Source organism: Folsomia candida, unplaced genomic scaffold (assembly GCF_002217175.1).
Source record: "Folsomia candida strain VU population unplaced genomic scaffold, ASM221717v1 Fcan01_Sc003, whole genome shotgun sequence".
NCBI classification, from domain to species: Eukaryota; Metazoa; Arthropoda; class Collembola; order Entomobryomorpha; family Isotomidae; genus Folsomia; species Folsomia candida.
This window is the reverse complement of record NW_019091195.1, coordinates 5115596-5141719: the sequence shown is the minus strand read 5'-3', so window position 1 is coordinate 5141719 and position 26124 is coordinate 5115596. Positions and strand designations below refer to the sequence as shown.

The 26124-nt window shown below is 37.5% G+C and overlaps 6 protein-coding genes and 1 long non-coding RNA gene across 13 annotated transcripts; 4 read left to right on the top strand and 3 right to left on the bottom strand.

Annotated features, from left to right (window-relative positions):
* The first annotated feature begins 80 nt into the window (after nucleotides 1-80).
* Nucleotides 81-1661, top strand: LOC110847352 (EEF1A lysine methyltransferase 2). Of its 2 annotated transcripts, XM_022094283.2 has the most exons (7): nucleotides 81-229; nucleotides 300-457; nucleotides 555-653; nucleotides 726-813; nucleotides 890-994; nucleotides 1087-1172; nucleotides 1253-1661. In XM_022094283.2, the coding sequence occupies exons 2-7, from the start codon at nucleotides 351-353 to the stop codon at nucleotides 1494-1496; spliced, it is 729 nt and encodes a 242-aa protein (XP_021949975.1). In that variant the 5' UTR covers nucleotides 81-229; nucleotides 300-350; the 3' UTR covers nucleotides 1497-1661. The 2 variants fall into 2 exon arrangements, with proteins under 2 accessions (XP_021949975.1, XP_021949974.1); XM_022094282.2 differs by having other exon boundaries at nucleotides 182-457.
* LOC110847350 (potassium voltage-gated channel protein Shab) lies at nucleotides 1564-7358 on the bottom strand. Of its 5 annotated transcripts, XM_035850442.1 has the most exons (13): nucleotides 5740-7358; nucleotides 5389-5672; nucleotides 4855-5041; nucleotides 4748-4790; nucleotides 4548-4636; nucleotides 4088-4191; nucleotides 3997-4018; nucleotides 3330-3931; nucleotides 3216-3264; nucleotides 3121-3154; nucleotides 2847-2875; nucleotides 2545-2779; nucleotides 1564-1727 (listed from the first exon to the last, which is right to left on the bottom strand). In XM_035850442.1, exons 1-12 carry the CDS (start codon nucleotides 5749-5751, stop codon nucleotides 2570-2572), a joined length of 1665 nt encoding a protein of 554 aa, XP_035706335.1. In that variant the 5' UTR covers nucleotides 5752-7358; the 3' UTR covers nucleotides 1564-1727; nucleotides 2545-2569. The 5 variants fall into 5 exon arrangements, 4 of the variants coding, with proteins under 4 accessions (XP_035706335.1, XP_021949972.2, XP_035706334.1 ...); XM_022094280.2 differs by having other exon boundaries at nucleotides 1650-2779; nucleotides 5726-7358; XM_035850441.1 differs by having other exon boundaries at nucleotides 1650-2779.
* A 319-nt stretch (nucleotides 7359-7677) lies between these two features.
* On the top strand, nucleotides 7678-8177 carry LOC118435113. The gene is made up of 2 exons (XR_004834514.1): nucleotides 7678-7796; nucleotides 7885-8177. It is a non-coding gene; the product is annotated as an uncharacterized LOC118435113 (long non-coding RNA).
* Nucleotides 8042-12502, bottom strand: LOC110846642. 2 transcript variants are annotated; one of them, XM_035850452.1, is made up of 6 exons: nucleotides 12235-12502; nucleotides 11904-12157; nucleotides 8809-8960; nucleotides 8680-8736; nucleotides 8332-8596; nucleotides 8042-8232 (listed from the first exon to the last, which is right to left on the bottom strand). In XM_035850452.1, the coding sequence occupies exons 2-6, from the start codon at nucleotides 11962-11964 to the stop codon at nucleotides 8129-8131; spliced, it is 639 nt and encodes a 212-aa protein (XP_035706345.1). In that variant the 5' UTR covers nucleotides 11965-12157; nucleotides 12235-12502; the 3' UTR covers nucleotides 8042-8128. The 2 variants fall into 2 exon arrangements, with proteins under 2 accessions (XP_035706345.1, XP_021949151.1); XM_022093459.2 differs by having other exon boundaries at nucleotides 8809-8906; nucleotides 11904-12502.
* A 682-nt stretch (nucleotides 12503-13184) lies between these two features.
* Nucleotides 13185-16270, top strand: LOC110846690 (F-box only protein 40). Its single transcript, XM_022093516.2, has 9 exons — nucleotides 13185-14033; nucleotides 14131-14216; nucleotides 14289-14871; nucleotides 14948-15031; nucleotides 15221-15414; nucleotides 15494-15605; nucleotides 15692-15824; nucleotides 15909-16009; nucleotides 16085-16270. The coding sequence occupies exons 1-9, from the start codon at nucleotides 13753-13755 to the stop codon at nucleotides 16134-16136; spliced, it is 1626 nt and encodes a 541-aa protein (XP_021949208.1). The 5' UTR covers nucleotides 13185-13752; the 3' UTR covers nucleotides 16137-16270.
* LOC110846691 (thioredoxin-related transmembrane protein 2 homolog) lies at nucleotides 16260-18174 on the bottom strand. Its single transcript, XM_022093517.2, has 4 exons — nucleotides 17994-18174; nucleotides 17304-17654; nucleotides 17034-17220; nucleotides 16260-16949 (listed from the first exon to the last, which is right to left on the bottom strand). Exons 2-4 carry the CDS (start codon nucleotides 17644-17646, stop codon nucleotides 16631-16633), a joined length of 849 nt encoding a protein of 282 aa, XP_021949209.1. The 5' UTR covers nucleotides 17647-17654; nucleotides 17994-18174; the 3' UTR covers nucleotides 16260-16630.
* A 94-nt stretch (nucleotides 18175-18268) lies between these two features.
* LOC110846834 (cation channel sperm-associated protein 1) lies at nucleotides 18269-25785 on the top strand. The gene is made up of 16 exons (XM_022093674.2): nucleotides 18269-18453; nucleotides 22191-22375; nucleotides 22463-22531; nucleotides 22680-23004; nucleotides 23070-23167; nucleotides 23374-23536; nucleotides 23622-23663; nucleotides 23736-23877; nucleotides 23945-24035; nucleotides 24107-24132; nucleotides 24205-24296; nucleotides 24375-24600; nucleotides 24707-24864; nucleotides 24992-25082; nucleotides 25179-25299; nucleotides 25385-25785. The coding sequence occupies exons 2-16, from the start codon at nucleotides 22268-22270 to the stop codon at nucleotides 25469-25471; spliced, it is 1839 nt and encodes a 612-aa protein (XP_021949366.2). The 5' UTR covers nucleotides 18269-18453; nucleotides 22191-22267; the 3' UTR covers nucleotides 25472-25785.
* Nucleotides 25786-26124: the final 339 nt, after the last annotated feature.

Sequence of the window (26124 nt, the reverse complement as noted above, 5' to 3'; positions counted from 1 at the left end):
TTATCCCGATTTAAATTTTTTGCATGCAGCGATAAAATATTGCTTTTGCACAAGTAATAACATGTTAGGAATTTCGTGTAAGAATTTGGTTAGCACAAACACGGCGTATGAGGCATATAAGTAAAATAACATTTGCTATACTTGTTGCATTACCTCGAGATTTCCAACGAACCATCCCGATCACCACTACCATTGCTTCAGTGCTGAGCCGGCAAACAGCTCTAAACTCGTGGGTTTTCCATCCGTCCAAATATTTTTAAAAGTTGTTTTTACATATTTTTATTAATTCTTTGGAGCAGGTCCCTGTCTACTTGTTGTCGTAGGTTAGTTTTTCGCCCCAGTTTTCTGCAATGGATAAGGCGAAGAGTGGAGGAAGTAAGAGCGAAGGCGCTGCTGGTGGTGTTGCAGAAGATCAAATTGAAGACTTGGAAGGTAGCGAGCTAGGAACTAAAGAGCAGTAAGTCTAATCCTAAGCTGGAGTTGTCCAAATAAATATGGGGAAGAATTACACGCTATTACAAATCTGCATTCTTCTTGTTCGTATAAATTTCTAGTTGGGAAAAAGCTTATCAGAATGAATTGGAAAATTATAATCGCCACGGGATCATAGGTGATATTTGGTTTGGCGATGACATTATGATGAAAATTGTTAGGTAATTTCAATCTCAAGCAATTTTTAATTTACCTCCGCATTTGTTTGGTTTTAATAATATTAATGCGTTAAGACATATCGTGGACGAAACTTTAGAAGTTACGGAGCAGTCTTCGATATGCGACATTGGTTGTGGCAACGGTTCGCTGATGCTGGAATTTGTAAGGCTTTGGAATAACTGAATATTTATAACTGAATTTTTAAATATATTTACAAGATGTAAAATTATATTCCTAGGCGAGAGAAGGTTATACAAAATTAACTGGTTTGGATTATTCTGAGAATGCTCTAAAAATGGCGAAGGCGCTTTTAACTGGCGAAAACTTTACTGCAACGTTCAAGGTACGAGAAATCTCAAAGTGCAATAAATAAGACCAATTTGTTTCATACATGGACTCAATTAGTCTAAATTATAAAATTTATTTTTTTTGTAGACGTTCGATTTATTGAAAGAGTACGAAGAATCAGAAGTCACTGCTTTTGACGTCTGTCTGGATAAGGGGACGTTCGATGCCATATCGTATGTCATATATTGGCCACATATTTATATCTGTAAATCTATATTCATCCCATGAGACTCATATTTATCCACGTATACAGACTGTGTCCAAATATTTCTGCGGTGGAAGGGAGGAAGAGGTACTTTAATAACATGCTAAAATTGCTAAAGGATAATGGAATCTTTGTGTTGGCCTCTTGTAACTGGACTTCCAAAGAGTTGGTCACTTTCGCCAAGGACCTCTTTGATTTTACGGGAATCATTCCAACCCAAGAATTTAAATTTGGGGGCAAATCTGGATCTGTGGTCAGTATCATAATTTTACGAAAAAAGAGGATGTTCTAGTAAATTGAAAAATTGGAATGTGACTATAATTCATTATCTATAAATAATTTCGGTATGAACGAGATTATATTTTTCAACTAATTCTTGTATTTAATAAGTTTATAATATACTGCTTTGTTGTGGATTATAATCAATAAGATGTAATACAGAAAGCATTATGCAAAATCTTTAATATGTAAGTGTTTTGAGTATTTATCATCAATTGCTGATTTGCAAGATAATGTTAGAGAGCTGAGGGAACGAGTAGCAAGCATTGGCATTAGGGGCCGTCCATAAATTACGTAACGCAAAAATCATCATTTTTTAGACCCCCCCTCCCCCCTCGTAACGGCATCGTAACGCTTCTCGACTACCCCCCTCCCCCTTCGTAACGTAACGTAAATTTGATTTCACCGCAGGTAATTTCTTTAACAGTAACAGTAACAGTAACAGTCTTACAAAATTTTCATTTGTTCCAGGTTGTGTAGACAAATGTCGCTTTTATTGCTTCTATTTCTTTTAAATTGCTAGATAAATTAGAATTTTGTGAATTTCTTGTTCAAGAACAACCGAAATCATATTCGACAAGAAATGGAAATTGTAAATCTTACAGGTCTCTCAACGTTTACCAAGACTCACAATGGAACCTTTTGTCAAGTTGCACCCGGAAAACTATCGTACGACCATTAATAGATGAGTACAATTCTTGACAACCATCATGGCGCCTAAGTGACCTCGTTGTGGCTCAGGTGATCGGCAAATTCCGATCAAATTCTCATCGTAAAGGTAAGGCTCAATTAATCATGAAACTTACGTCACACCATCGCCCTCCGAGGTCACTGTGGAGGAATGATGGTTTACAAGTAGGCAAGAATTTTGCTCTTCTTTTAATGTGAGCACCATAATGAAAAACGTATTTGCATGCGTACACTGAAACCTGTTACGTAACAAATTTGTTATACCCCCCTCCCCCTACATAACAATTCGTAACGCTCTTCCCATGACCCCCCCTCCCCCCTCTTGCGTTACGTAATTTATGGACGGCCCCTTAGTTGATAATTAGTTATACATGTATGTTGTAGAAATAAGCTTTTTTAGGAATTATTCTCGACGGGAGTATTTTTGTCGTCCTTTTTCTCATCCAAACCCAAGGGGTTGCGTATCGTGACTTTGAGGTAACTACCTTGATTTGAATGCTCAGAATCCTTCAGATCTTGGATTGCCTTTTGTCTCTTCAGGGATTTTTCTTTTCGTTTTTGCTCTTCATAAAATAGCCCGAAATTATTCACAATGATTGGAATTGGCTTATGGGGAAAATAACAACTATTAGTGAAACCCCAAGTAATAAATATTCCATCATAGCATACTTACCAATGCGATTACAATCACACCACAAATACCTAAATATATATATGCATACATTATGAATTAAATTATAATTCACCGGATTAAATTATATTTATTGGGAGTAAGGACGAGGATGAGACTCACTGTAAACTGTAGAATCCGGATTTAAAGGCCAATGGTCAACGTTGACCATTGGCCTTTAAATCCGGATTCTACAGTTTACAGTGAGTCTCATCCTCGTCCTTACTCCTTATTATACTCACTCGCACATTTTACCAAATAAATTATATTTATTTACCAGTGGCCATCCCAATTATTTTCCCAGTCACAGTCTTAGGAGTAAAAATATGTTAGGAATTTCGTGTAAGAATTTTAGTATACGTGTTGAATTACCTTAGGTGTAATGTCTCCATAACCGACTGTGGTCATCGTTATTAATGCCCTACACCATCGAATCAGTTATTCAGAACATCATTCTCGGAATATGTAGAATGAAATAAACTATACCAATAGAAAGCATGGGGTATGCTCTCAAATCCGTCCTTGTTGGCGTCCCTTTCCGCAAAATATGCTAATGTAGAAAATATTACCACTCCCACCGTTAAGAAAAGAAGTAGGACCCCGAGATTCTTGTAACTGTGCCGTAGTGTGAACCCTAAACTTTGTAAACCTGTTGAATGTCTTGCCAATTTAAAGATTCGTAAAATTCGAATAACTCGGAGGACTTGCAAAACTCGGCCGGGGGTATCGAATTGGACGAGGAATAGCGACACGTAAAAAGGGGCAATGGCGAGTAGGTCAATATTATTCAGCCATTCTCGGAAAAAGCTGGAAAGTTTTGGAGCTGCAAAGAGTCGAATGATATACTCAAAGGTGAACCAAGCAATGCAAACAATTTCTATTTTATCAAGAATCTCATTGTCGGCTTCTTCAAAATATTCTTTGGGCAAAGAGAGGTGGTCGGAAGAGCTGAGAGTTTCGGTTAAGATTTCATCACATAGCGTCTGATTCTTATGCGTGCATCGATATCCTTGGAGTTCGGGAACCGTTGATAATGACAAGGTGACAATCGAAGTTACAATAATGGTTATCGACATCATTCCAGTTATCTGAGAATTTTCTTAGTTAACTGCAGTTATGCATGGAAAATATAAATCTGTTTTTGATTACCCACCTTCTGTGGCAATGTAGTTGATCTGAAGAAAAACAAACAGTGAAATCAGAATTAATTTTTTATTCTTGGCTGGTTTAAACCTATAAATTACTTTTCAAACAAATCCCATAGATAAGCTCGGTATTCGGCTAGCATGCCTTTTCCAAAGTCCTCCTCTTTGTGGAGCAAGAGAAATTCTTCGTCCTTCTTAAGTTCCTAAATTATTATTCACCAGCTTTAACAAATATTTTTGATATTGACGTTTCAAAAGATGCGGCCTGCGACCTCATCACTTATGAGGTCACAGGCCTCACCCCAGAAATATTTGTTCAGTCCGAGTTAAACGAAGGTGTCAATCATTGATGGTTGACTATGAAGCAAGCATGAAGTACATAGAGCCTCTATGATAGACGGGAGATTATTTTTATGTATCTAGCAAATTCTTATATTTCACAATTTATGTTTTCATTCACGATTCGAGCAAACATGATTTTCATTGTTTTTGAATTACAATCATTCATTACACGAAACGAAACACGATTTTAGTACAATTTAAAGCAAACAAAACTCACGTCCAGTTGTTGCTCCATTTTTTGTTGGTATTTAATTTGGCAGCACGAATCCAGATAAAGCTCATCTATTCCCCAATATTGCAAATCGTCTAATATATGCCCATAATCAAATTGTTAAATATCATCACCACCAAATCTGCAGACGATATATTTTAACCCCCGATCGACGTATCGGAGTTAGAAATAAACTTTGTACGAACCTGCAAAATCCATGACACACACAGAATCCTCAGGGAAATGCAGCTGCACAAATTTATATTTATACAGTTTGTATTTATTTATATGTATTTATATCTAATTGCTACACCTTATTTTTCCTGTACAGATTTAAAATAAGCGAGAACGACCGAGGCTGCCTGTCCCAATAATACTCGTTCATGTTCAAATCGTAATCATCACAAACGTCCATAATTTCTTCGTGGGTAGAACATTCTCCCAGTTGACCAAGACGGGTATAAGGGTGGCGTTCCAAGTTTGCCCATAAAATTTCATGTCTGTCACACACACAAAAAATCCAATTTTGCTGGGATCTTTATATTTTTCCACTTTAGTGGTCACATTAAGGTGTAGCTAATCTATGATGCATATGTTTCGTCAATCATTTGGAAAATCCACGAGGTTGATTAAGCTGAACATGATACAGCAGCCATGTGGATGACAATGAATTTTCAAAATCCGAGCAAAATTGGATTTGAAGTTAAGTAAACACCCAAAGCATGGGGCTTGTACTTATTTTCCACCCATTTGATGGGGTGTGGCTATAGTATTGGGATTCATGGGGCTTAACAACAGGGGAATTTTTCTACTCGAAAATGAAGTGTGTGCACATAAAATTACATGCCTTTCTCCGCCCACGTTGAGAATTACTCGTCGGTGCTTATCCATACTTTCTGCAATTTCAGCCGGGCTGGGAATCACGGTTCCAGTCCATGATTTTTTTCTGTCGAAGGACACCGGACCAGAAGGTCTGGCAGATGATGGGTCAGCGACCCATCCCTCTCGGGGCGTGACCCCAGAAGAGTCGATGGGACTAACGGTGCTCGTGTTTCCTTTGTTGAGCGAAGATCTGAGAGGTTTGGCAGCCACAAGCGTGACATTTTCTGCAGGAGTTCCATCCTTTTCCTTCTATCAACAGAATTTGGTTTTATCCATCGGCATAAATACAGTGTCCTACTTACCCGAAAAAGCTTACCCTCATGTCCATTGCACTGTTATTAATGATGCACTTTTATCATAACAAGTATTCGAATTCTTGAAAAGTGCCTCGAAAACCACTTTAGCAGTCTTTCTTTGCTGAGGGGACGTGTAACATAAAATATTAAAAATTTACTGGACAGCAGAAATATGCAAATATTGGCACAATATAGTGAGCTAAGGGCCAATAAGTAATCTTCACTCTGTGCACATAGTCGTGAGACAGTGTCTGTATTTAGTACTACTTACTAGTAACCCTGTAACCACTGCGAATTTAAATCCAACTGAACATTTTACAGACACAAACAATAAAATTTATTGGCCACTGTTGTACATCTGTATGTATGCAGACATTGACACTCCAGAGATGAATGCCACACGCGAAGTGAGACCACTACTTAAGTTGTTCCAAACACTTTGACACAGATTTTCCGAGTTGGACATGAGAACGATGATTGGTAATTTACAGGCCTTTTCCTCTGCTCCCAAAAGTAATGGATTACATCGAAGATGAGACAAACTGAAAAGTGTTAAATTCTGACAATAGAGAGAGAGGATGCCAATGGATGCCAGTTGGTATTTGTGACAGCGGTCGTGGATTAGGATTTGTTGTCGATGGAATGGACCACTACTATAGCGAAACAATATTATATGTACGACTGACTGCATGCAACTTTTCAAGCAAGTATTCATCAATGGCTATTATAAGAATCATCACGCTAAATTGAAGGAAAACAAGTAATGTTGCACTCTCACAAAGCTCACTGAATATGTTAAATTACTTGGTTCAGTATTTGTCAGTCTTCGTTTAAGTCGCATTGCTAAATAAAGTCGAACTTGATTTTTTCATGACATTTACAAATCTAGGGTTACAACGTAAAAATCTTTTGGTTTGGCAAACTTCGGTTCAACCCAGTTGCGGGCACTCTGTGAAGTTTATAAAAAGTCTTGACCACAGATATTTATAACGATTAAAAAATATACAGCATATGCTCAATGATACTTCACTTCAAAATTCTTAACGGAGACAATAGTCTGGACAATTGAAATTATGTGTTGCAGTCGTATGCAAAATGACTCACAATGTGCAAAAGTTTGCACGATAGTTGAAGTTAACTATGTCGATCTTGGTTTAACACCATTGAAATAATAATGTTGAACTTGAACACTACATTGAATCTAATGTGATTTGGATCCTCGCAATTTTAGGAAGAAGGAAATTCTACAATTTAGGTCATCATGTATACGTGACGAATTAATACTCGTAGACCAATTGACATAATAACCGCACTGTTGACGATACTCATATTAGTATGTGGCACATGTTAGTATCATTCTTGTGTATTCTATCCACGCTAAGCTATGCAGTATTTCAATCACATTTTATTTCAATTCAATGGCACTTTTTTGTTAACCAGTTTTAATACGTATAAGGTTTAAGCCTAATCTGAAATGATATTTTTTAAGGGACGCAATGATTTAGTAGATTTCACAATTATTGTATGAGCACTATTGTCTGTAATCTCGCAGTGTATGATTGGAAGAGAAACCACGCATCCAACAAGGAAAAATAATTGATTACTGATCAACAATAATGAAATTTAAAATTACACATGTTTGCGGTTGCAGTTCATTATTAACTTGGCAAATTTACTTTTGTTGCATTGATGTTGATTTACGTGATATGCAATGTCTGCTGGACCGTTGTTCATGGCCGTGATCAGACTATTGTGTTTGAACCTTAATAAAACGCGTCTAACAAAATTACGCGTCTCAAACGTAGTTGCAGCTGAACTTATTAATTATAAAATGTGATGTGAACAAATTGTTGCCATTCAAGACTGAAGCACTAATGAACATGATACTAGTGAGGGCAATAATACAAGTCATTCCTCATATTATATATGCAAAGCTTGTCCTTTCTGCTATTTACTATTTACAATTAATGTACACCAAGATTTATTGTGAAGAGGATTTTCTCCTTGTGTGTTTCTGGATTCAACCAGTTTCTTCGATGACTTTAAAGGAACGCCAGCTTTGTTCGTTGGGCATGTTGTAAGTATTTTGTTACGTTATTACGTTCTATCGAGCTAAAAAAGAGGATTAATAAAAGTTCTGTTTGTACACTTTGCATTTTGTGTAGGACAAGTCAATTAAGAATCTGAAATTGTAAAAACTTAAAATGGCACTGAGATTTGAGTAGCTCCATGGGCTTGCCTCCTGTAAAAGGGTGTGTAATAAATATATATTTCGTGCCAATCCTCTCGCCTAAGTAGACATTATACCATCAAATCTACATATTTAAAATTTGGTTCTCAGCATTTCCAGCTCGCCTTTTATTGCTTTCGTCTGTCCAGAGTTTGGCATAAAATACATAGTTTTTGCAGTCAATTATTAAAATCTTGGTTTAGAAGTTCGATAATGTGCTTCTTAATACACCAGAGCTCGCAACCCAGACAAAGGAGTCGCCCACCAAGGAGAAGAAGACACACTGCAAAAAGTGTAGGTTCACATGAATGATCTCACTCTTAAATATACAATTTGTTGTTTGCATCCTTCTTCTGTGGAATAATAAATTACAAACGCTTACCAATTACGCTGGTAGCGTATGAAAGAAAATGATCCGTGAGACCGTGCTGCATTGCAAATATCCAGACTGGTAGACAATGAAGACCCAAAATTACCCAGGTACCCAATGGCGTTTTGAACCCATTTTCCATAATTTTGAGCACCCAACGTGGGGGCATGACCTCAATTTCTGGCCTTGTTTTTGAACTATCCTCTTTCCATCTGGCTCCTGCTTGATGGTTGCAGACAAAGGTTGTCCATTCGATAGATACAATAATCCAGCTCCACTAAATAACAATTGTAGAAATTGGATTTTAAAGCAGATTCATAATTTTCGCTGGATTTTATATTTTTAACTCAAAGCACGCACCGTGCATACGTTGGTCCAGATGCAGGTTCGGCTCATATTGTCGATAATCACATCAAGCTAAATTGAGAAGTGTAGTCAATTAACCAAATTCACTTATTGGTTCTATTGTGGTTTTCAATTATGACCCACCCACGCTCCGAAGGCTGAACATTGATTAAATTTCCTTGCTGACCACCCATCAAACAAGTCGAGCGAAATTGATATGCAGTACAAGATGAGAAAATAGGCTGGAAGTTGCATGCAAAAATATGCCAAGATGAGTAGACAAAGTCGTGCATACCCTAAATAGTAAATTGACATAAAATCATAAAGCCAATTTAAATCATTTAAAATCAAGTTCTTCTTATTCTAATGCCCGTAAGTTTATCATCATCATCGTCCCGACAAACTAAACAGCCTTCCAATTGGAAGAAACCTTGATCTTCATTAAACTAGTTTTAGCATCTAAAAAGTTTTGTGCTCAAGACGATTTGGACACGAACTTTGGGCATGAATACCATTACCATACCCCGGATATTTATTAATTTATGACTTTTTCATTTCAAGCACGTCGACCCCCATACTTTGTGGGGTTGTTTATCAACACTTGTGGTTATCAAAAATTCAAAAATGTTTTCAATTTTAACAAATATTTTGGACTTTTCGCAAATATAAATATTTTCGTCAATATTTCTCCATATTTTAACAAAATATATTTTTTTTCGTGATATTTTAATTTTTTGCTGAATTTTTTCGGGTTTTTGATGCATTTGTTGGCATTTTTGGATTTTTTTTACTTTTGCGTAATTTCTTATTTTCATGATAATTTATTACACTAATTCCTAATGTTTATACACATTGTGTATACACTTGATGATTTAATGATGATTTAATGTATACATTAAATAAATAAAGACAAGAATGACGACACAATAGACTCAGTTTTTTTGAAGGCCTGTTTCCAATAGGTCTCAGATTTTGTCCCCTATTTTATTAATAGTCACCAGTATGTAAAATAACTTAAGGTCAAAAAAATTAAAAAATTAAATTTCAAATATTGGTCGAGCTATTATTTTTTTCGAAATTTTAAAAACGCGTTGCATTTGAAATATCACGTGCAACAGATCGTTGAAACAGTTTACTCCAACTAAAACTTTATTTTATTTGCCGTAATCTACTTGATAAAATTTTCAAAAGTTGAAAATTTTCAATTTTCAAAATTTTGAATGACGATTTTGAAGCGCTGTAACTTCTTGCCACCATTCATGTTTTTCTAAGTTTTTTGAAATTATGATCTAATATCGAAATAGTTAACAACAAAAAAAATTTACGCGAAACATTAGTGGGGACAAGAAGTTATTGTGATTTTACTGACACATGTTAGCTTATGGGTGGGAATATTCCCAAAATGATCAAAAAACAAGACTTTTAGCGACGAAATTCGAAGTGTCACATGAACCTGGACTTATTTGCAACACTGACAAAAAAGCTTGTTTTTATGTTCTTCAACTGTCAATAAAAATCCAATTTTGCTCGAATTTTGATAAAATTTACATTTTTGTGATCCTAGATACTTGTATAATCGTAACCAGTAAATGTCTCAACTTTTTTGAAATTTTGAACGTTTTTGAATAATTCGTGAGAACTGGAATGTCCTAAATTTAGCAAGATCTGATCAAGATTCTTGATCTTGATTCAAGATCTGAGAATGACAGATAGAGGGTCTTTCCTCCTCAGACAGACGCCGTGGATTAACGCCAGCATGTCTTAAGAACATGGTGGTGAAACATGAGACACCTGTCTCACAAATGGCTCGCAATGCTGAGCTTATGGCCCTTATTTTTTCAGAAAAATTGATATTCCGTTGCACACGAACGGAATTTGATCAAAATTTTGATTGCATATTAAAGATTACTAGTTCCACCACAATTGCCAGGTCAGTAGAGGTCAATATTGTATTTATTGTAAAAGATGTGAAGCTGGAAATGTGGACGTAAAATTAAGTCCACACTTCCAGTTTCACATCTTTTACAATAAATACAATATTGACCTCTACTGACCTGGCAATTGTGGTGGAACTAGTAATCTTGCATATGCATTCAAAATTTTTATCGAATTCCGTTCTTGTGTCACGGAATATCAATATTAAATCATTTTCAAAAATGCGAAAATTACGTTGTTTATTTTTTTCTTCAGCCCATCCCATCACTAAAAAGGGTTTACTTTAATTTCTTAATACATTTTAATTACTACGATATAAAGTTCACATTTTTGAAAACGATTAAATAATGTTAATTATTTTTTAGTGTTGAAATTTAGGCTATTTTGGCTATATTTTTGATGTTTTTGAAGAAATTCCTGCTGCGAAACGGGGCGTGTAATCATCAATTCTCTTTCTTGGGGTGACAGCCCAACATTGGTAGCGTCGCTTGAGATAGCTACGAACCCATGAATGCGGTCGCGCACTGCGCCACGAGGTCGCAAAGTTGGCGCAGAATTCAAAATTTCGATGTTTGGAGGCCGATAACTTGGCTCTGGAGCGTCGTACGTTGGTGTAACTTATATGAATTTGGGTTAGCTTTCAAAGATCTATCGAATTCAATAGTTTCCAAAGCCACACCCATTCAAATGGAGATAACTCCTCCCCAAAGGGGTGTGGTCGCACTACAGTTATATAATTTATGCCATCCATCTCCAAACTACCTCGTATGCATAAATAGCTCAAAAAAGTCATAAAATAATTTCTGATATTTCCTACCATAAGGCGGCCCCATTGTGTAGTCACGGGAAATCCAAAAACATTAGTGCTGTTGGTATTCCTTTCTCTCCGACAGTCAGAATGAGACTGGTGGAGCGGTGGTGGGATTTACCATTGCGTAAATGGAGGATGAAAAAAACAGAAGGCATACGACCTCTGCCCCCTATTTCTTTCACCACCAGTGCTCTCATTTTTCACAATATACCATGAAAATCGCTGTATTCCCCTTAATGGAACTTATTTCTCACTTTGAACTTTTGAATGATGATTTTGATGCTTAAAATCTAATTATCTCTGCCTAATTTATTTTATATGGGGTGATGAATTATAGTTGAAACTCGAATTTATGAGTCTTTAGATGTTGAAATAAAAATATTTTTTTAAATATTTTGGCGCTTTTTTCAAAAATATAAAATAAATATTTCGGGCTTTATAAAAAAATATTTATCCGAGGTATGACCATTACATACGTAAATATTCTACTTACCGATCAAGTTTGGGATATAAAGCAAAACATCTTCAATATTTCTGTCTCTTGCACTTTTCATTTCAAAACTATTGCTTAACTCTAATTCCAATAAATAAAATAAATATAACTTTATGAAGAAAATAAGAAGTTATAACGCTATAACCACCACATTGCAGAATGGATGAAATCCTTAGGTTAATCCACAAAATGATTTATTCAGAGAGAGATTCAGACATGTGAAAGAAGTCACATTTTTTACAGTAGTCAATAACCTACGCGTAAAGACTGGAATAATGATAATTTTTATAAACGTTATTTCAATGCTTCAAATATATACATATTTACGTACAAACGAGCAGCGAATGTGTATCTATCACAAACACATTTCTTTAGTCAAACCGGTCAATAGGTTGTACTTGCCCATGTGTGCATTGCAAATTTAACCTTCAATCGTGCCATCCATAGCTCCTCTTAATATTGTTCAGACAGAGAGAAAGGTAATCTAACTGGAGTTACATAATAATTAACCGTAGAGAGAGAGAAACTGACTGGTACGGTACTTGTAAAATGTTGTGCACAATTCGTGCCCAGAAATAACTAACCGACAGCATGCAAAGTTGAATCTAAACTAAAGGGCTAAGAACTATATGCACATTCCGTGTCTCAACAAATTATATGGATTTATATGGATATAAATTATATGGATTTTAACCTCGCTCAGATACAATTCATACAAAATAAGATGCGTACAAGATGAGACTTGGTATAATAAATCTCAAAATAGATAATAAGGCAAGATTCTCCTTATAAGCTCAAAGTTTTGGCGAGTTTTTGTCACTTGCATGTGCTCAGTGCTCAGACAATAATTAGCTACATATATAGCAGCCCAAGCCCAAGACTGAAAAAAGGTTGAGCACAAACCAGAACAGACCACGACACGAATGATGAGCAATGTAATGCTTTGACAAAATAATGGCGTAGTGATTGTTCACTTGACTGCATTTTCATCATGACTTCATCATTATCCTCGTTGAACTCGCATCTTCTTCTCGCTATTTGGTTTGTTGGTTAGCCTGGCTCTCGTTAAGCTTACTTACTCGCTACATTACGTATGTACGTACTTATGCACTTGTGTGTGTCATGTTGTATAGATAGAATCGAGTCTCATCTTCTTTGTTGCCTCAGGCTGCATCCATTGACACGAACAATGAATGCAATTTCAGTGGTTTTACTGCTTTCCACTTCTAATTCTGCCTCTTTTACAAGATCCGGTATCCATCCGGTCACAATACTAATCATTCCCCTTGACTTGCCAAGTTTGACTATGTTCATTTGTTGGGTGTAACTTTTGACATATTACAAGGCTAACTAATAACTAGCGTACATTTTAGCTTAGCACCGCTCCACAAACTTGCACACGATTTCCGCTCTATCTTTTCTTTTTGGAGGAAGTTGGATAAAAGTTTTCCTATATGGAATTTATTCGCAATATTTCTTCTCCTGATCCTGAGTTTGTTTTCAGCAGCATGTTTTCAGAGACATGAGAGCAAAGGGTTGTCTGCTTTAAAAGAGTTGTGCAGTAGCAGCTGATTCAGTCGTCCACTTCAGTTCAGCTCCAAATCATTAAATATCTAGTTATTCAATTTATGTACTAGTTAGTCAAGATATTATTACGATTTAAACCTTATCTGTGATATCATCGCAATGTATTCGATGGTTGTGATCCAACCATTTTTGGTGGTAATGCGTCAGCACAAATCACGTTCATTTAGGCAGTAAATGATCCCAGCTCAATCAAACACAACTTCGCTAATCTCAAATTGAGATTCTTGCAGTTGGGCGACAATATTTCAAATAGATCGATATTATGGAGGTGGATATACATTCTAACCATTGTGAGAAATGCATAAATTATGTGCAATGCAACAAGATGAAAAGTTTGAGAAAGTCGCGTGGAGAGGAGTACGTCTGCTGTCCCATAATCCGCTGCAGGTTGCAATGTGGTCATCAATTCCACCAGTGCAAAACTTACGAACATGAACTTCTCTGTCCCAAAGTACGACTTCCGTGTATAAACAGCACTTTTGGCTGTCCACTTGTAATGGAGAGAAGAAAGAGGGGGCCACATTTGGCAACGTGTCCTGCAAGGTCTGAACATTTTTTTATAAATATTCACCTTCTGCTACATACAATGAAAACAAAATTTGTCAGACTAAAGGTTTTCTTTGACTTCTAAACTTAACAGCGTCTTGGTTTGCACAATGGAATGGAACAGGTGGCCTTTGCCTCCAGGAAAAACTCAACCATTCCATATGAATACTGCTCAGTTGGGTATGCCAAAATTATTTTAAATCCCAAGATTATGTCTTATCAGATCACTCATCATCTTGCGATTTTCTGTAGATGTCGCTTCTACGGTAAGAGACCAGAAAACGTTGGCTGCATGGAAAGAATTTGTCCCACCGACGCTGCGTTGCTTGCTCAAAACATACATGAATGATCGTAACCCAGTCATGCCATTGGGTGTTTCTGGACTCAGAATACCAAAATCAATTCTAAACCAGGCAATAATTGAGCATAATCTGGATAATGATCACTCTGAATCTACAGAATCCGAACTTGCTACTGAATCCGAAAGTTCTGATTCTCCATGGGGTTGGAAAAAATGCCCCCCCGGACTACAAGAAAGTGTTTGCAACAAACTCAAATCCTTAAATGTGGCTCAATCCGTAGACAGCAATCAAAATGGGATACAATTTGGAAACATGATTGATATCGGTGCTACTAAAAATGGTCCTACTATAGAATCAATCAAGTCTTCTAACAATGGGTGCTCAGAAAACGGGGTAGCTAACGGACATTATAAAAACGAATCTCATGAAAACGGTGGTAGTGGTGCGATAAGAAAAAAACATGTGGACCTGAGTTTGATGGTGGAAGTGAGAACAAAATGTCACAGGAAACCAGATGCCCTGTTCACTTTCATGTAATTTAAATAATTTTACAATACTCAATTTAATGTTTCCACAATCATACTAAAAGATATGATTTATGATATAAAGGTGCTGCAGAGAATTTAGACGAGATGAATTTCCGGACCACTTCAGTCACATTCACAGTCACATTCATACCCAACTGAATGGCTGGTTCGTTGTACATATTATTGAACCTTGTAAAACTTGCATACTAAAAAGTCATTTAACCTGCGGAGAAAGGGTAGACAATTCCTAAGCAATTCAAAGCATTTTATGATTTATTCTCCAATTAATGACGTTTTCAGTCTTCACTGTGTGATTGATGTAACGGCTAAGCTTGAATATGCCTTATGTGCATAGGTTGTTTACACGATGCCCAATGGCGACGCTGGGATGCGATTTCGGTCTTGAGCGAATGCAACCTATCGACGAAAATTACAATGTGATTTACAATCGTACATCAGATTCATTTTGTGTTCGTCAGAAATCTACAAGCCAAGATACTCATAATACTTCCAGCTCTCTACACTCCTCCACAAAGTCACAAAACTTGAGTGTGTATTCAATACTTACATATGTTATGTAGTAAGATTGATTCATTGTACATTCATACATTTTTCTTGTAATCTACAGATTTGGATATTACCCAAGAAGTCACCTCAAAGACTGACGAAAACATGGTCTCACTCTCTAGTCTTCCTTTTGAATTGTTGGTGCATCTAACGAAATATCTCGACCCACTTAGGTAACGCCGACCCTTTGTACATTTGAATCAATATGTTGCTCAAGCATTACTAATCAATTATATATGTAATGTATGTATGTATGTAGTCTCAACTCTTTGTCCTTGACCAACCAAATCCTTCGAGATGCATGTTCCTGCGTGGTGGTTGACCGAGGGATCGTAGTTTTGCAGTGGGAGAAAAACCCAGACGGACAACTTGGTTGGGAAGTCGCAGAAAAAGTTTGTCGTGCATATATTTAATTTTAGTACTTTGATTACATATTCATTGGTAGATTTTAATCGTCGAATTTATTCTCATTTCAGAAATGGATATTTTCTTCTGCATTTTCGCCAATTCGCACATGGAAATTTGGGGAACCTGGGCGTATGATCAACCACATGAAAACATGTCCATTTTTTGAACGGTATATAAAATTTTCCAGTTTTTTTCGTGCATATTTGTCCAGAGATGAGATCATAATTATTATTATTGGTCATAGGAACGTTCCATCTAAACCATTTGCATATCCAGTCACAATGGAGCAGCTATAGTGTACGACTCCTTATACATACATACAGACCTATGTTGTTTCCTTTGCAGTGCTATGTCGACAATCAGTATTATATGCATTATTACGCAATTTATGTCACAAAAACGAATAAAAAGCGCAATTGTCTCGTTTCAACACTGTTTATTCTAATGAGTACAGTAAGTAAAAACCATACATAACAATGAACATGGATTTATTGCATAACTTAATTATTTCCTCATAATTTTTACAAAACATTTCAAACACGAACTAAAATGACAAACTAAAGGGAACTACACATGTATTCTTTGGAAATATGGAAAATTATAGATTAAACTTTAAATAAGGACGACGCTTGCGAGACATTCGTTTCGATAAGGCTAAATTTCGTTAATGTTAATTAGCTGAGGTGACTAATGCTACACACTCTTCTATTACGAAACTAAATGCATAGGTATATTTTGACAATTATTTAGTACTCATATAAACTCTTGATGATACAATTTTTAGATTAATTTAATCCTCTTTTATGTGAGAATTTGTATTCCCACCAACTTTTTTGTTCTTTGCCTTATCTTCAGTTACTTTCTTGCACTCTGTGTGCACATTATTGAGATCGAAAACATTGATAATATTATCTTTGTTAAAATGGAACTTGATCAGTTTCCCAGCTGAATCGACAAATGGCCTGTATAAAGACGACTTTCCCTCTTGAAACAGAATCAGGGTGGGCAGTTGTTTGGAGAAAGCTGAATCAGAAATTCCAAACTCGGTTCCAATTTCTGGGTAGCGTCCCAAGTCAATCTTCCCAAACTTGAAATTTTCCAGCGCATATCTAATTTGAATAAATAATCATGAATTAATTAGATGTCAGAATATATCACTATATTTATAATGTTCTACTTTCGTATTTAATTACTTGTTTGACAGTTCGGCAAACAAAGGTGCAAAATTGACACATGAAGGATTCCACGCTGTATAAAATTCAATCAACCAAGTCATCTTCTTGTCCCGTGTGATTTCGTCTTTGAAAGTCTTTCCATCTCTAAAGTATGTGATTTTTTGAGGCCCTTTATATGTTGGTTGGGGAAGTACAAGTCCCTGAACTGTGATATTAGATTTGGAATATAACCAAACTAGCTCAAGCTGGAGGGTAAACTCAAAATTGAATGTAGTAAATAATTCTTACGCAAGAAGAGAACAATGAAGAACAATCCATAGGGTTTGTACGCAAAGAACCAGAGTGCAGCATTTGCAACTTTGCAGTACATGAATGAATTTGTTAAGTAGGCCACCATGGTCATGGATCCCGTTTTTCTCGCCCTCGCCATCACAATGAGCAGCATGAAGAAAAGGATTTCTGTCTCTCTCCCTTCAAATTGACATTCTCCTTCGAAAACAAAGGTGCAAACTGGGGGGATAAGTTTACAAATTGGATAGGATAAGCTTAAGAGAATGTTGACTAGATAGTAGGGATGTTTCAGCTCTTTCATAGCCTCCCACGACGCCGAAGCATAGTCGGCAATCCCCATGACTGAATCTATACAATGAAATAAATATAAAAGACTTTAAAATAGTAAATAACAATAAATATCAAAACATCTAAACTTGCTCGACGATAATTCACCGGATAAACTTTCAAATAGGTTTCACCTGGCGTTTTTATAATTCTAACCGGATCACAAGTCCTGACGAAATTGCAAACAACAAATTACCTCTGAATGAACCCACCAACCAACACAAAAATAATGTGGTTTTACTCGTGAATTAATACATATGCTCATTAATTTTAATAGTTCTTTCTGTAACTCATTACGAATTGAGTCTTGGCCACATTAAAATGCAATTATGATAATTTATGATATTTTATTACACTTGCCTGTGCAAATCAATCCACAGAATACCAAAAATCTGTTGTCCACGTCCACACCTTCAAATGGGGGAAGACAAAAGATCCAGAGACTAAAATTCGAGGAATGTGTCACGATTAGAACAAGGTTATCAATAGAGGACGAATTTTAGATGTGAAATGTGCGAATTCCTACAACGTGTAGTAGTAATAATAAATTCAACATTTGCAAATTTTTTACACAAACCCCGGTTTTGAGACTGGCGGTGGAGTTTGTACACTGAAAATCTACGTATGCACAGAGTGAGAAAGCATCAGCGTGAAAGTGAAAGTTTCACCGTCAACCAGTTTCACCTCCTGCTTTCGCTTCGTACATTTATCTCCACCTCTATTTCCGAAATTCGCAATTTCGAAAAAGTTATGTTGCGATGCGAACACACAAATTTGTATTTGAATGACTACCCTAAATTATTTGGAACATGATAAAGAGGTGAATTTGTACCAGGGTTGTTAAAGAGACAGTAACTTGATAAGGGGTTGCGCGACGTGGGCGATTTTTTTTAAATAGCAAAAAAATTTTTTTTTTTTTTGAGTGTTGATAATTTTTGGGTACTTTATCATAATACATAATTGTAATCCATAATATTAGCATAACTACAATAGATATATAAATGAAATTCTTTATAACATAAATATCTCCTCCAGTTTGTGTCCTTTTGGAAGGGATCCTAAAATGGATGCTACATTCCCTCTTTGAACAGTGATACTCATTCTCTGCAATAAAAAGGATGTCGCCCTCTTCTCTTCTGTGATGTTTGTGATTCTGGACCCGATTTCTTTAATAAATGACAAGCCATCTTTACCCCAAATCCCTGTTGTTTCGATGGCTATTGGGACAAAAAGGAAACTGTCCATAAGTTGTTCATATCTTTTCTTCTTCCGGTCCTCTGCTTTCTCAGCTGCTACTCCTGGGCGAATACTAGTTTGTGGGAGGTACGATGGTGCAAATGTATCGGAACACGTGAAGTCCCACACTACCGATTTTCCTCTTGCCCATGGAATAAGTGTGAGACCATCTGGACGTTTCCCATCTTCACGGGCACACCCGGCTGGTTCTTTAATTATAGGGACTCCTGCAGATCTGAGGGCTCTGGCGATGACATCGTTGGCTGCGGCATGACGGGAGTGACGTCCAGCACTATTTTTGCAACTGAGACCATGATAGCCTTTCGTGGACACTTGTTCACCAAAAGAACATTTGTGGGGCTGGCAGATGTCACAGCGTAGTCGAAGAGCGGCGGCGATGCGAAACGTCTCATTAGGAAGATGTGTGCCGAGTTGAGGAGAGGGGATAGCGTTGAGCCACGCTCCAACATTGGGTTGTGACATGGCGTGATAGCGGGCTTTGTCTTCTAATGTAGTCGCATTAGTTGTGAGGTGATTGATTACACCTTCCTGTTGTGGTATTTCCCATATTGCCTGGATACCTCGTATCTCGAGTGGAGGAAGTGGCGATGAACCAAGTGATTTCCAGCGTTCCTCTCCTTCTTGGATGGCGGTATCGATGCCATGTAAATGTGGTGGAAGTAGGCGTTCCGCAAGAGGCAGGGAGCTATAGATAGACGCTAGAAAGCACGGAATCGCCACATCTATAGCGTGTCTGACCCCAAGACCACCTTTGTTGACGGGTAGAGAGGACTGTAACCAGGATTGAGGGGAAAGGGAACAGTTGATGATTCCCTCCATAGCATTTTTTAATTTGGCATCATAAAGAGTAAGGGCGTCAAATCTTCTCCATGTCGGTGCACAGCGGAGAAAGTATATTAGACGAGGTGTTGAGATGGAGGCACGGAGAAGGAAAAAGGCTGAGTGGGAGGAGAGTTTGAGTAGCCGCGTGCTAATTTTTTCCATTTCCTCGGTTTTGGCTCCTAGTATTGTAGGAATGGCTTCATCGGTGAGTGGAACACCTAACAGCATAGCACTTTCAGGAGAGATCTTTTGTATCCCCGGAGCTGTTGAACGAAATAGCTCAAAAATTTCGTCACGAGTTTGGTCGTCGACTACACCCAGAATTCCCACTTCACATTTTGTAGTGTTAAGGTGCAGACCGACTTCTGTCCCCATACGTGTGATGGTTTGCATTGCCATTAAGACTTTCTCCGGCGAATCAGCAATGGTTGAGTCATCTAAGTACCACATATTCAGCTCTGTGTCAATCAAGTCCACAATTGGTTGGATCACGAGAGCGTAGAGAGCTGGTCCGAGTGGATCACCTTGTTGAACCCCACAAAGGGAGGAGATGGGTGTTCCCGCGAAGAAAATTTCCGAGGGGGAGGAGTAGGCCTGGCTCACGAAACGGTAGAAATTTGGGAATTTTTCTCGAATGATTTGGAGAAGTGTGTCTCGTCGGATTTCATTGAAAGCATTACGGAAGTCCAATTTTAAAAAAGCCTTGGGGCTATCATGTGAGTAATTCCAGTAAATACGTGCTGCGTGGGCTGCAGCTTCAGCGCCTCCTTTAATCCCCACTCCTAGTTGATGAGGGGAGAAAATCTCGACCAGAGTAGATGACATACGGGCGACGGCAATTTTCGAGATGAGACGACGCCATGTATTGCCGACAGCGACAGGACGAATGCCCCCAGTTTTCTTTCTAAGTGCGGTCATGGAAGCCCCGAAGAAGATTGGGCAAATAGATTTTGGCACGTCTCCCCTGAGAACAAGATCTAAAAATTTTAGCATCGCGTTTAGTAAATTGGTCGCAGGTTCTCCATTCTCTGAGATGACGAGGTCCTTCAAAATCTGAGGGCGAAGAGAGTCAAGTCCTCCTGCCGATCCTGGAGCGAAACTAGAGATTGCGATGAGGACTTCTTTGGGATCAACAGGGGCCAAAACTTCTGCCTTGTCCGGTGCGTTCGGGAAATAAGTTGGCTCTGGATGTGGGGGATGCTTAGTGATGAGGGCATCCAAGGTTTCTTGATTATTTGGGGCAATTGTGTCATCAGAGGTCAATAAACGAATTGCACCCCGTACATCGCCGTCTGCCAATTTTGCTTCCACCTTCTTTGCAATAGTTTCTTGAGGACGTGAGGGTTTGGCGAATTGTGGTCGTGGTCTCGAGGGTGTTACAAACCACTGCAGAACTCTTGATTTCACCCATGTTGTTAAATTTTTAACTTTGTCAGATTTGGTGGGAACAGGGACGACTGCGTATGGAAACGAGAAAAGTTTGAACCATGATTCCTCCGAGTTTGTGGTGGTCACTTCCTCTATTATTTTTGCAAGGGCTTTAGCTACTTCCATCCTTGCACCTTTTGGGACTCTTCTCAGCGTGGGTACTGTATTCTTCAGTTGCGATAACTCAGCACCCCAATTTCTTGGAGCATGTGGGAGTAGTGGTGGTTGATCCTTCCATCTGATTCCAATGTATGCGTTGGCTGCGCCTCGAGTCGGGGGACGAGAAAATTTTGTGCTGGGGAAGAGTTGAAGAATATACTTTCCCACGGTGGCATCGACAACTCTTCCTTCTCCCGATGTTTGAATATGATGGGCGTAACGTGCGACTATTTCGGATTTTGGAATTAGGCCGAGAGGATCTTCAACGAGGTTGGATTTCAGCCAATATTGTGTTGTGGCGATTATGTGCTTTTTCTTGGTGGTAGTCGTTGTGTTGAGGGATGATGGAGTGACTTGAGATTGTGAAGATGTGACGGATATGACGCAAGTTGGACAAAGCCATTCCTCCTCCGGTATGATGACCACGGCGACACATGCTGTGTGATACCATTTCTGGCAGTGGTCGCATAGTATCCATTGGTCTGTGTTGCTAGCTCCTGGGCATGTGGATATCGGGCAATGTTGGTCATCATGGGTGGAGAGATTGGCAGCAGTGGTGGAAGTTGGTGTCATCATTTCATTCTCTATATTTTTGGGCGTTTTATTTTTTTTTTGAAAAATTAAATTTTGAAAAAAATTAATCACTAAGCTAAATCACTAAGTAAATTTGAGGGGAAACTCAATTAAATTTTGCATGGAAACCTAAAAACCAATCAGGAGCTGGTGGTCCGGACCACCAGCTTTTTAAAAATTTAAAAAATCGAAAAAAGTGCTCACGTTGCGCAACCCCTTATCAAGTTACTGTCTCTGAATTTGTACTATAACGACAAAATTGCCTTGCGATCATTTTATGAGATTTTTTTCATCAGAATATTTTTTCATGATTACTAGAAGCGAGAGGTCAATTTGCATCGCACTGAGGATTACATTCCCTTGATATTCACTTTTATTAACAAATTAAATTGAGCATGAAGAAACCGAGTCAATCACGAAGCCAGGCAGATCGGTTTGCCGATCTGAACGAAGACGTTAGTGCTGACCAGAAGTGGCAAGATGAGCTCCAAGTTCGGTGGCAGGTGGGTCAAGATATGAAAAAATTGGTCCTAACCTGCATTTTCCCCTCGCTATGTGCAATCACAATTCTAATTTCTCCATTATTGCAGAGCTTTCTCCAAAGAGTCCGAGTGCACGAAATGCTCAAATGCTTGCACGGGGAGCATCGCAAACTTCAAGTAAATGCATTTTTAGTTTAATTTTCTTAATTGTTATCGTTTTATGATCAGGACAACCTCGTTGATCTGAACTGAAACTTGGTTCGATTTCATACATATTTGTCTAGCATGTCCATAAAATGACTTTAATCGTCTTGTCTTGCCTCAGGTTTTACGAGAGCATACTGATCTGGACGAGATTATGCAGGCGAGATTTGCACAAATCGGGGTCAAGCGTCGTAAGAGGGAATCGGACGAATTGGTAGCAGAAGGGTTGTGGGAAGATGAACGAGATCAAGAATCTGGACGGGACCAAAAGGAAAATTCCACCGCGGCGACGGACGATGACGAAACAAGGACGGAACATGACGTAACGGATCCCAAGGATGATAATTTGGATGTGGCAAAGGAAATGAATGCGATATTTCTTCGGACGCAAAAGGAGGAGGAGGAAAGAATGGCAATTGTGTATCCGAACCTCAAGAGGGTCTTAGGTTGGTTTTTACTCGTTAAATTTTTTAACGCGAGGTCGCGAATAACCACAAAATGACTAATTTAGCTGACCCAAAATATGTTGCAAAGTCTGCAGTGAAAATGTTTCGAACCCGGACAAATATCAATGATGAAGAATTTGAAGAAATTTTGGGGCTATGCGATGTAAGCTACATAAGTACATATGTGTGTAGTATCGAGTATGCAGATATAATCATGCATGCCTGCCATTGTACATATTCTTTAAAATCCTACATCTTGGTGCTGATCCTCGTTTCCTAGTCCCTTCTTTTTTAAGCTTCTTTTGATGAGCCTTTTGCGAAATTGGGGTTTATGCGAAAACTTTTTAAAGTTCCAGTTGGAATTTGTAGGATAAAGTTGAGCAACAGGCCTTGAGGGATGCTTTTGAGGAAAAGAAAAATCGGGAAAGACACCTTCACAATGCAGATGAAAAGAGACAAATGCTGTATGATTTTATCAATAGCAATTTTTTTATCCAGTTTATGCTGATCACAGTCATTGTGAGCACTGTGGGTAAGCAAGAAATGCAAATGTCTTCATCCATGTTAATTGTGCATATGCACCACTTATTAAAAAACATTGCATATATAAATTTTAGGAATCTTTATCCTTACCTTTGAACCCATTTTGATTCGATATGGTAAGCTCTTGAAAACCAATTCAAGATAATATGACGTAAGTGGCTGTAATGCAACTACTGTCTATTTTTTAGTATATCCGGTTCAAGTTATGGACTCTTGCATTATTGGAATCTTCGTGGTAGAAGCGATTTTCAAAATAATGATTTACAAAGGAACTTATTTCACAAAGCTCTGGAATCTTTTGGATATTTTTATCATTGTTGTTCATATAGTGTAAGCACACTATAAAAGTGTCACACAACATGCAATAAGTAAGTTTCTTTTTGTTATATTGTTACAGGGAGGTCTTGGTGGAACTGATAACGAAAACGTTAGCTCTTGCCACAGAATTGAATCAGAACATTGGGTTTAAAACCATCAAGAGTCTTCGTGTAAGCATTTATGCACTAGAAAGTAATAGAAAAAAATAGTTACTAATCCAGTTTTGCTGTATCTCTTGCAGGCGTTAAGGCTCCTCCGTGTCATAAAGTTAGATATCTTTGGATATGCACATATACATACGTTCAAACACATTTTTTAAGACATATTTTAAATTTCTAGATTCTTGCCAAATCTACAGGTTGTAGTTACTACGGTTTTCCACTCCATGTTGAGCATGGGGTCCATTGCAGTTTTGATGTCTCTTTTTATTTGTATGCTATACTACTTACTTTACTCAACTTAATTAGACTCTGTTTGCAAAAGTTTGCAAAAGTTCTCATTATTTTTAGTTGTGTTTGCTGTCCTTGGCAGAGGTTTGTTCTTTGAAGAGTCTCCAGCTCATTTTGGGACGATCGGATATGCTTTTGTGACCCTCTTCCAATTACTGACGCTGGATGACTGGTTCGAATTGCTCGATGTAATTGACACAGAGTCAGAAGAGAAAGCCAAACAGTACTGGATTATGTTTACATATTTGTTCTGCTACATCGTTATTGAATATTTCGTCTTTTTGAAGTAGGACTTCACTCATAACTACATATTTAACTCTCTATCTTTTAACTATTAACAATTTAAGGATGACCGAGTCTAAGGTATAAAAATATTTTTTGCGCGATTTCAGCCTCTTCGTGGCCGTCTTGGTGGACAATTTCCAACTAACATTGGCTGATGCTGCAATAACGAAACAGAAGGAGGCCCTAATTTACTTGGAAGGTCATGAAAAATACATAGAAATGAACAAGCCCTACGAGGAGAAAGATGTAGAAGAAGAAGACGCGAGTAATATTCTTACATATTATATTTAAGCTTTATGATTTCAAAAGATTTCTGTTCTAATACTTTCAACTTTGAAAACGAATTCAATGCACGTATTAATTAATTCGCACTAATGACATATCCGCAATAGAGGATGACCTTCTCCGTAATTCCGAGTATGTCAATTCAGACAGTGTGGAATTGGATGTGGAAGATTACTTCCCCACAAAGAAAGGCACAAGGTAAACGCACATACATAAGTTCGTATTTATATAAGTATGAAAAGGACAGAATTCGTTTAATTAAAATGTATCGTAATCTTTTTTTCTGACGTGCAGAGAAAATGCGTTGCTCGAACACATTTTTAAAGACTTGACTTCAATTGACTTTGAGCATTACTTGTTCAAACGGAGATTCAGTATTCTCAATGCAATTATGGATAAAGCTTCTCATGGAACGGTAAAACTTTTTTTAATTTCGTCTAATCGTTCATTTACATGTATGTACAGGGTGAAATCATATAAATTTAATTAAACGCGAATAGCATCACCGCTGGAAACTACAAGATTCTACTCATCTCAGTACACGAAACAAGGAAGTTTTGGAGCAGCAACAACGAAATATATTCTAAATTGGTCCAATTGAAGGAAGATAATATGAAGGATGCTATGCCACTACATAAATGCTTACATATCTTCATGTTACACTTATCCATAAGTTATTACAATTATACTCTGTTAATTGTACATTATAATGTTTTCGTTGCACGATAACTCAGCCTGTTAGATGCATACATAGCATAAGGAAACTCATAAGCATTGAACCATTCATTGTTACTAAAGCCTAATAAACTGGGAAAGACTCATTCTCAGTTTGTTGAGGAATTTAAAGTTCATATAAAGCCTTGCCAGTTCAATAAATATTCCTTGACTAGTAAACAACCTAGCTAACCTCATGTAACTTCATTGATACATCTTATCAAAGCTTACAAGTTCATCAACTCAACTGAAATACTTTTGACGAATTTCTTCAATTCATAGTCGATAGATTTACTTATAGATATATCTGTACTTATTTACTTATAGATTTACTTTACTTACTTAGATTTACTTATTCATATGTATCGTGTAACAAGATCATTTTTAAGGACGTTGGACAGACAGAGTTAGAGTGAGTGAATTTTATATCCTTGTTTGCTTTAAATTCCAGGCAAAGGTCAGTAGGAAAATTTTTAGAATCCCGATAACACCATATCATACGTTGATATAATAGTCGGCAAGTTAT

Excerpts from the sequence above, each read along its gene's own strand:
- LOC110846642 (XM_035850452.1), bottom strand. The coding sequence starts at position 11,964 with ATGAAAAGTGCAAGAGACAGAAATATTGAAGATGTTTTGCTTTATATC. Across the intron at positions 8,961-11,903 it reads TTATATCCCAAACTTGATCG|GGTATGCACGACTTTGTCTA; the intron begins GTAAGTAGAATA and ends TTTACTATTTAG. Across the intron at positions 8,233-8,331 it reads ATACGCTACCAGCGTAATTG|TGTGTCTTCTTCTCCTTGGT; the intron begins GTAAGCGTTTGT and ends CACTTTTTGCAG.
- LOC110846691 (XM_022093517.2), bottom strand. The coding sequence starts at position 17,646 with ATGGGGATTGCCGACTATGCTTCGGCGTCGTGGGAGGCTATGAAAGAG. Across the intron at positions 17,221-17,303 it reads CTTCATTGTTCTCTTCTTGC|TTCAGGGACTTGTACTTCCC; the intron begins GTAAGAATTATT and ends CTAATATCACAG. Across the intron at positions 16,950-17,033 it reads TTTGCCGAACTGTCAAACAA|ATATGCGCTGGAAAATTTCA; the intron begins GTAATTAAATAC and ends TATTCAAATTAG.
- LOC110846834 (XM_022093674.2), top strand. The coding sequence starts at position 22,268 with ATGAAGAAACCGAGTCAATCACGAAGCCAGGCAGATCGGTTTGCCGAT. Across the intron at positions 23,537-23,621 it reads AGTCATTGTGAGCACTGTGG|GAATCTTTATCCTTACCTTT; the intron begins GTAAGCAAGAAA and ends TATAAATTTTAG. Across the intron at positions 24,036-24,106 it reads AAACCATCAAGAGTCTTCGT|GCGTTAAGGCTCCTCCGTGT; the intron begins GTAAGCATTTAT and ends TATCTCTTGCAG.
- LOC110847350 (XM_035850442.1), bottom strand. Across the intron at positions 5,042-5,388 it reads CTCAACGTGGGCGGAGAAAG|ACATGAAATTTTATGGGCAA; the intron begins GCATGTAATTTT and ends TGTGTGTGACAG. Across the intron at positions 2,780-2,846 it reads GTGTGATTGTAATCGCATTG|CCAATTCCAATCATTGTGAA; the intron begins GTAAGTATGCTA and ends TTTCCCCATAAG.
- LOC110847352 (XM_022094283.2), top strand. The coding sequence starts at position 351 with ATGGATAAGGCGAAGAGTGGAGGAAGTAAGAGCGAAGGCGCTGCTGGT. Across the intron at positions 814-889 it reads GTTCGCTGATGCTGGAATTT|GCGAGAGAAGGTTATACAAA; the intron begins GTAAGGCTTTGG and ends TTATATTCCTAG. Across the intron at positions 1,173-1,252 it reads GGGACGTTCGATGCCATATC|ACTGTGTCCAAATATTTCTG; the intron begins GTATGTCATATA and ends CCACGTATACAG.
- LOC110846690 (XM_022093516.2), top strand. The coding sequence starts at position 13,753 with ATGGAGGTGGATATACATTCTAACCATTGTGAGAAATGCATAAATTAT. Across the intron at positions 15,606-15,691 it reads AAATATCTCGACCCACTTAG|TCTCAACTCTTTGTCCTTGA; the intron begins GTAACGCCGACC and ends GTATGTATGTAG. Across the intron at positions 15,825-15,908 it reads GTTGGGAAGTCGCAGAAAAA|AAATGGATATTTTCTTCTGC; the intron begins GTTTGTCGTGCA and ends TTCTCATTTCAG.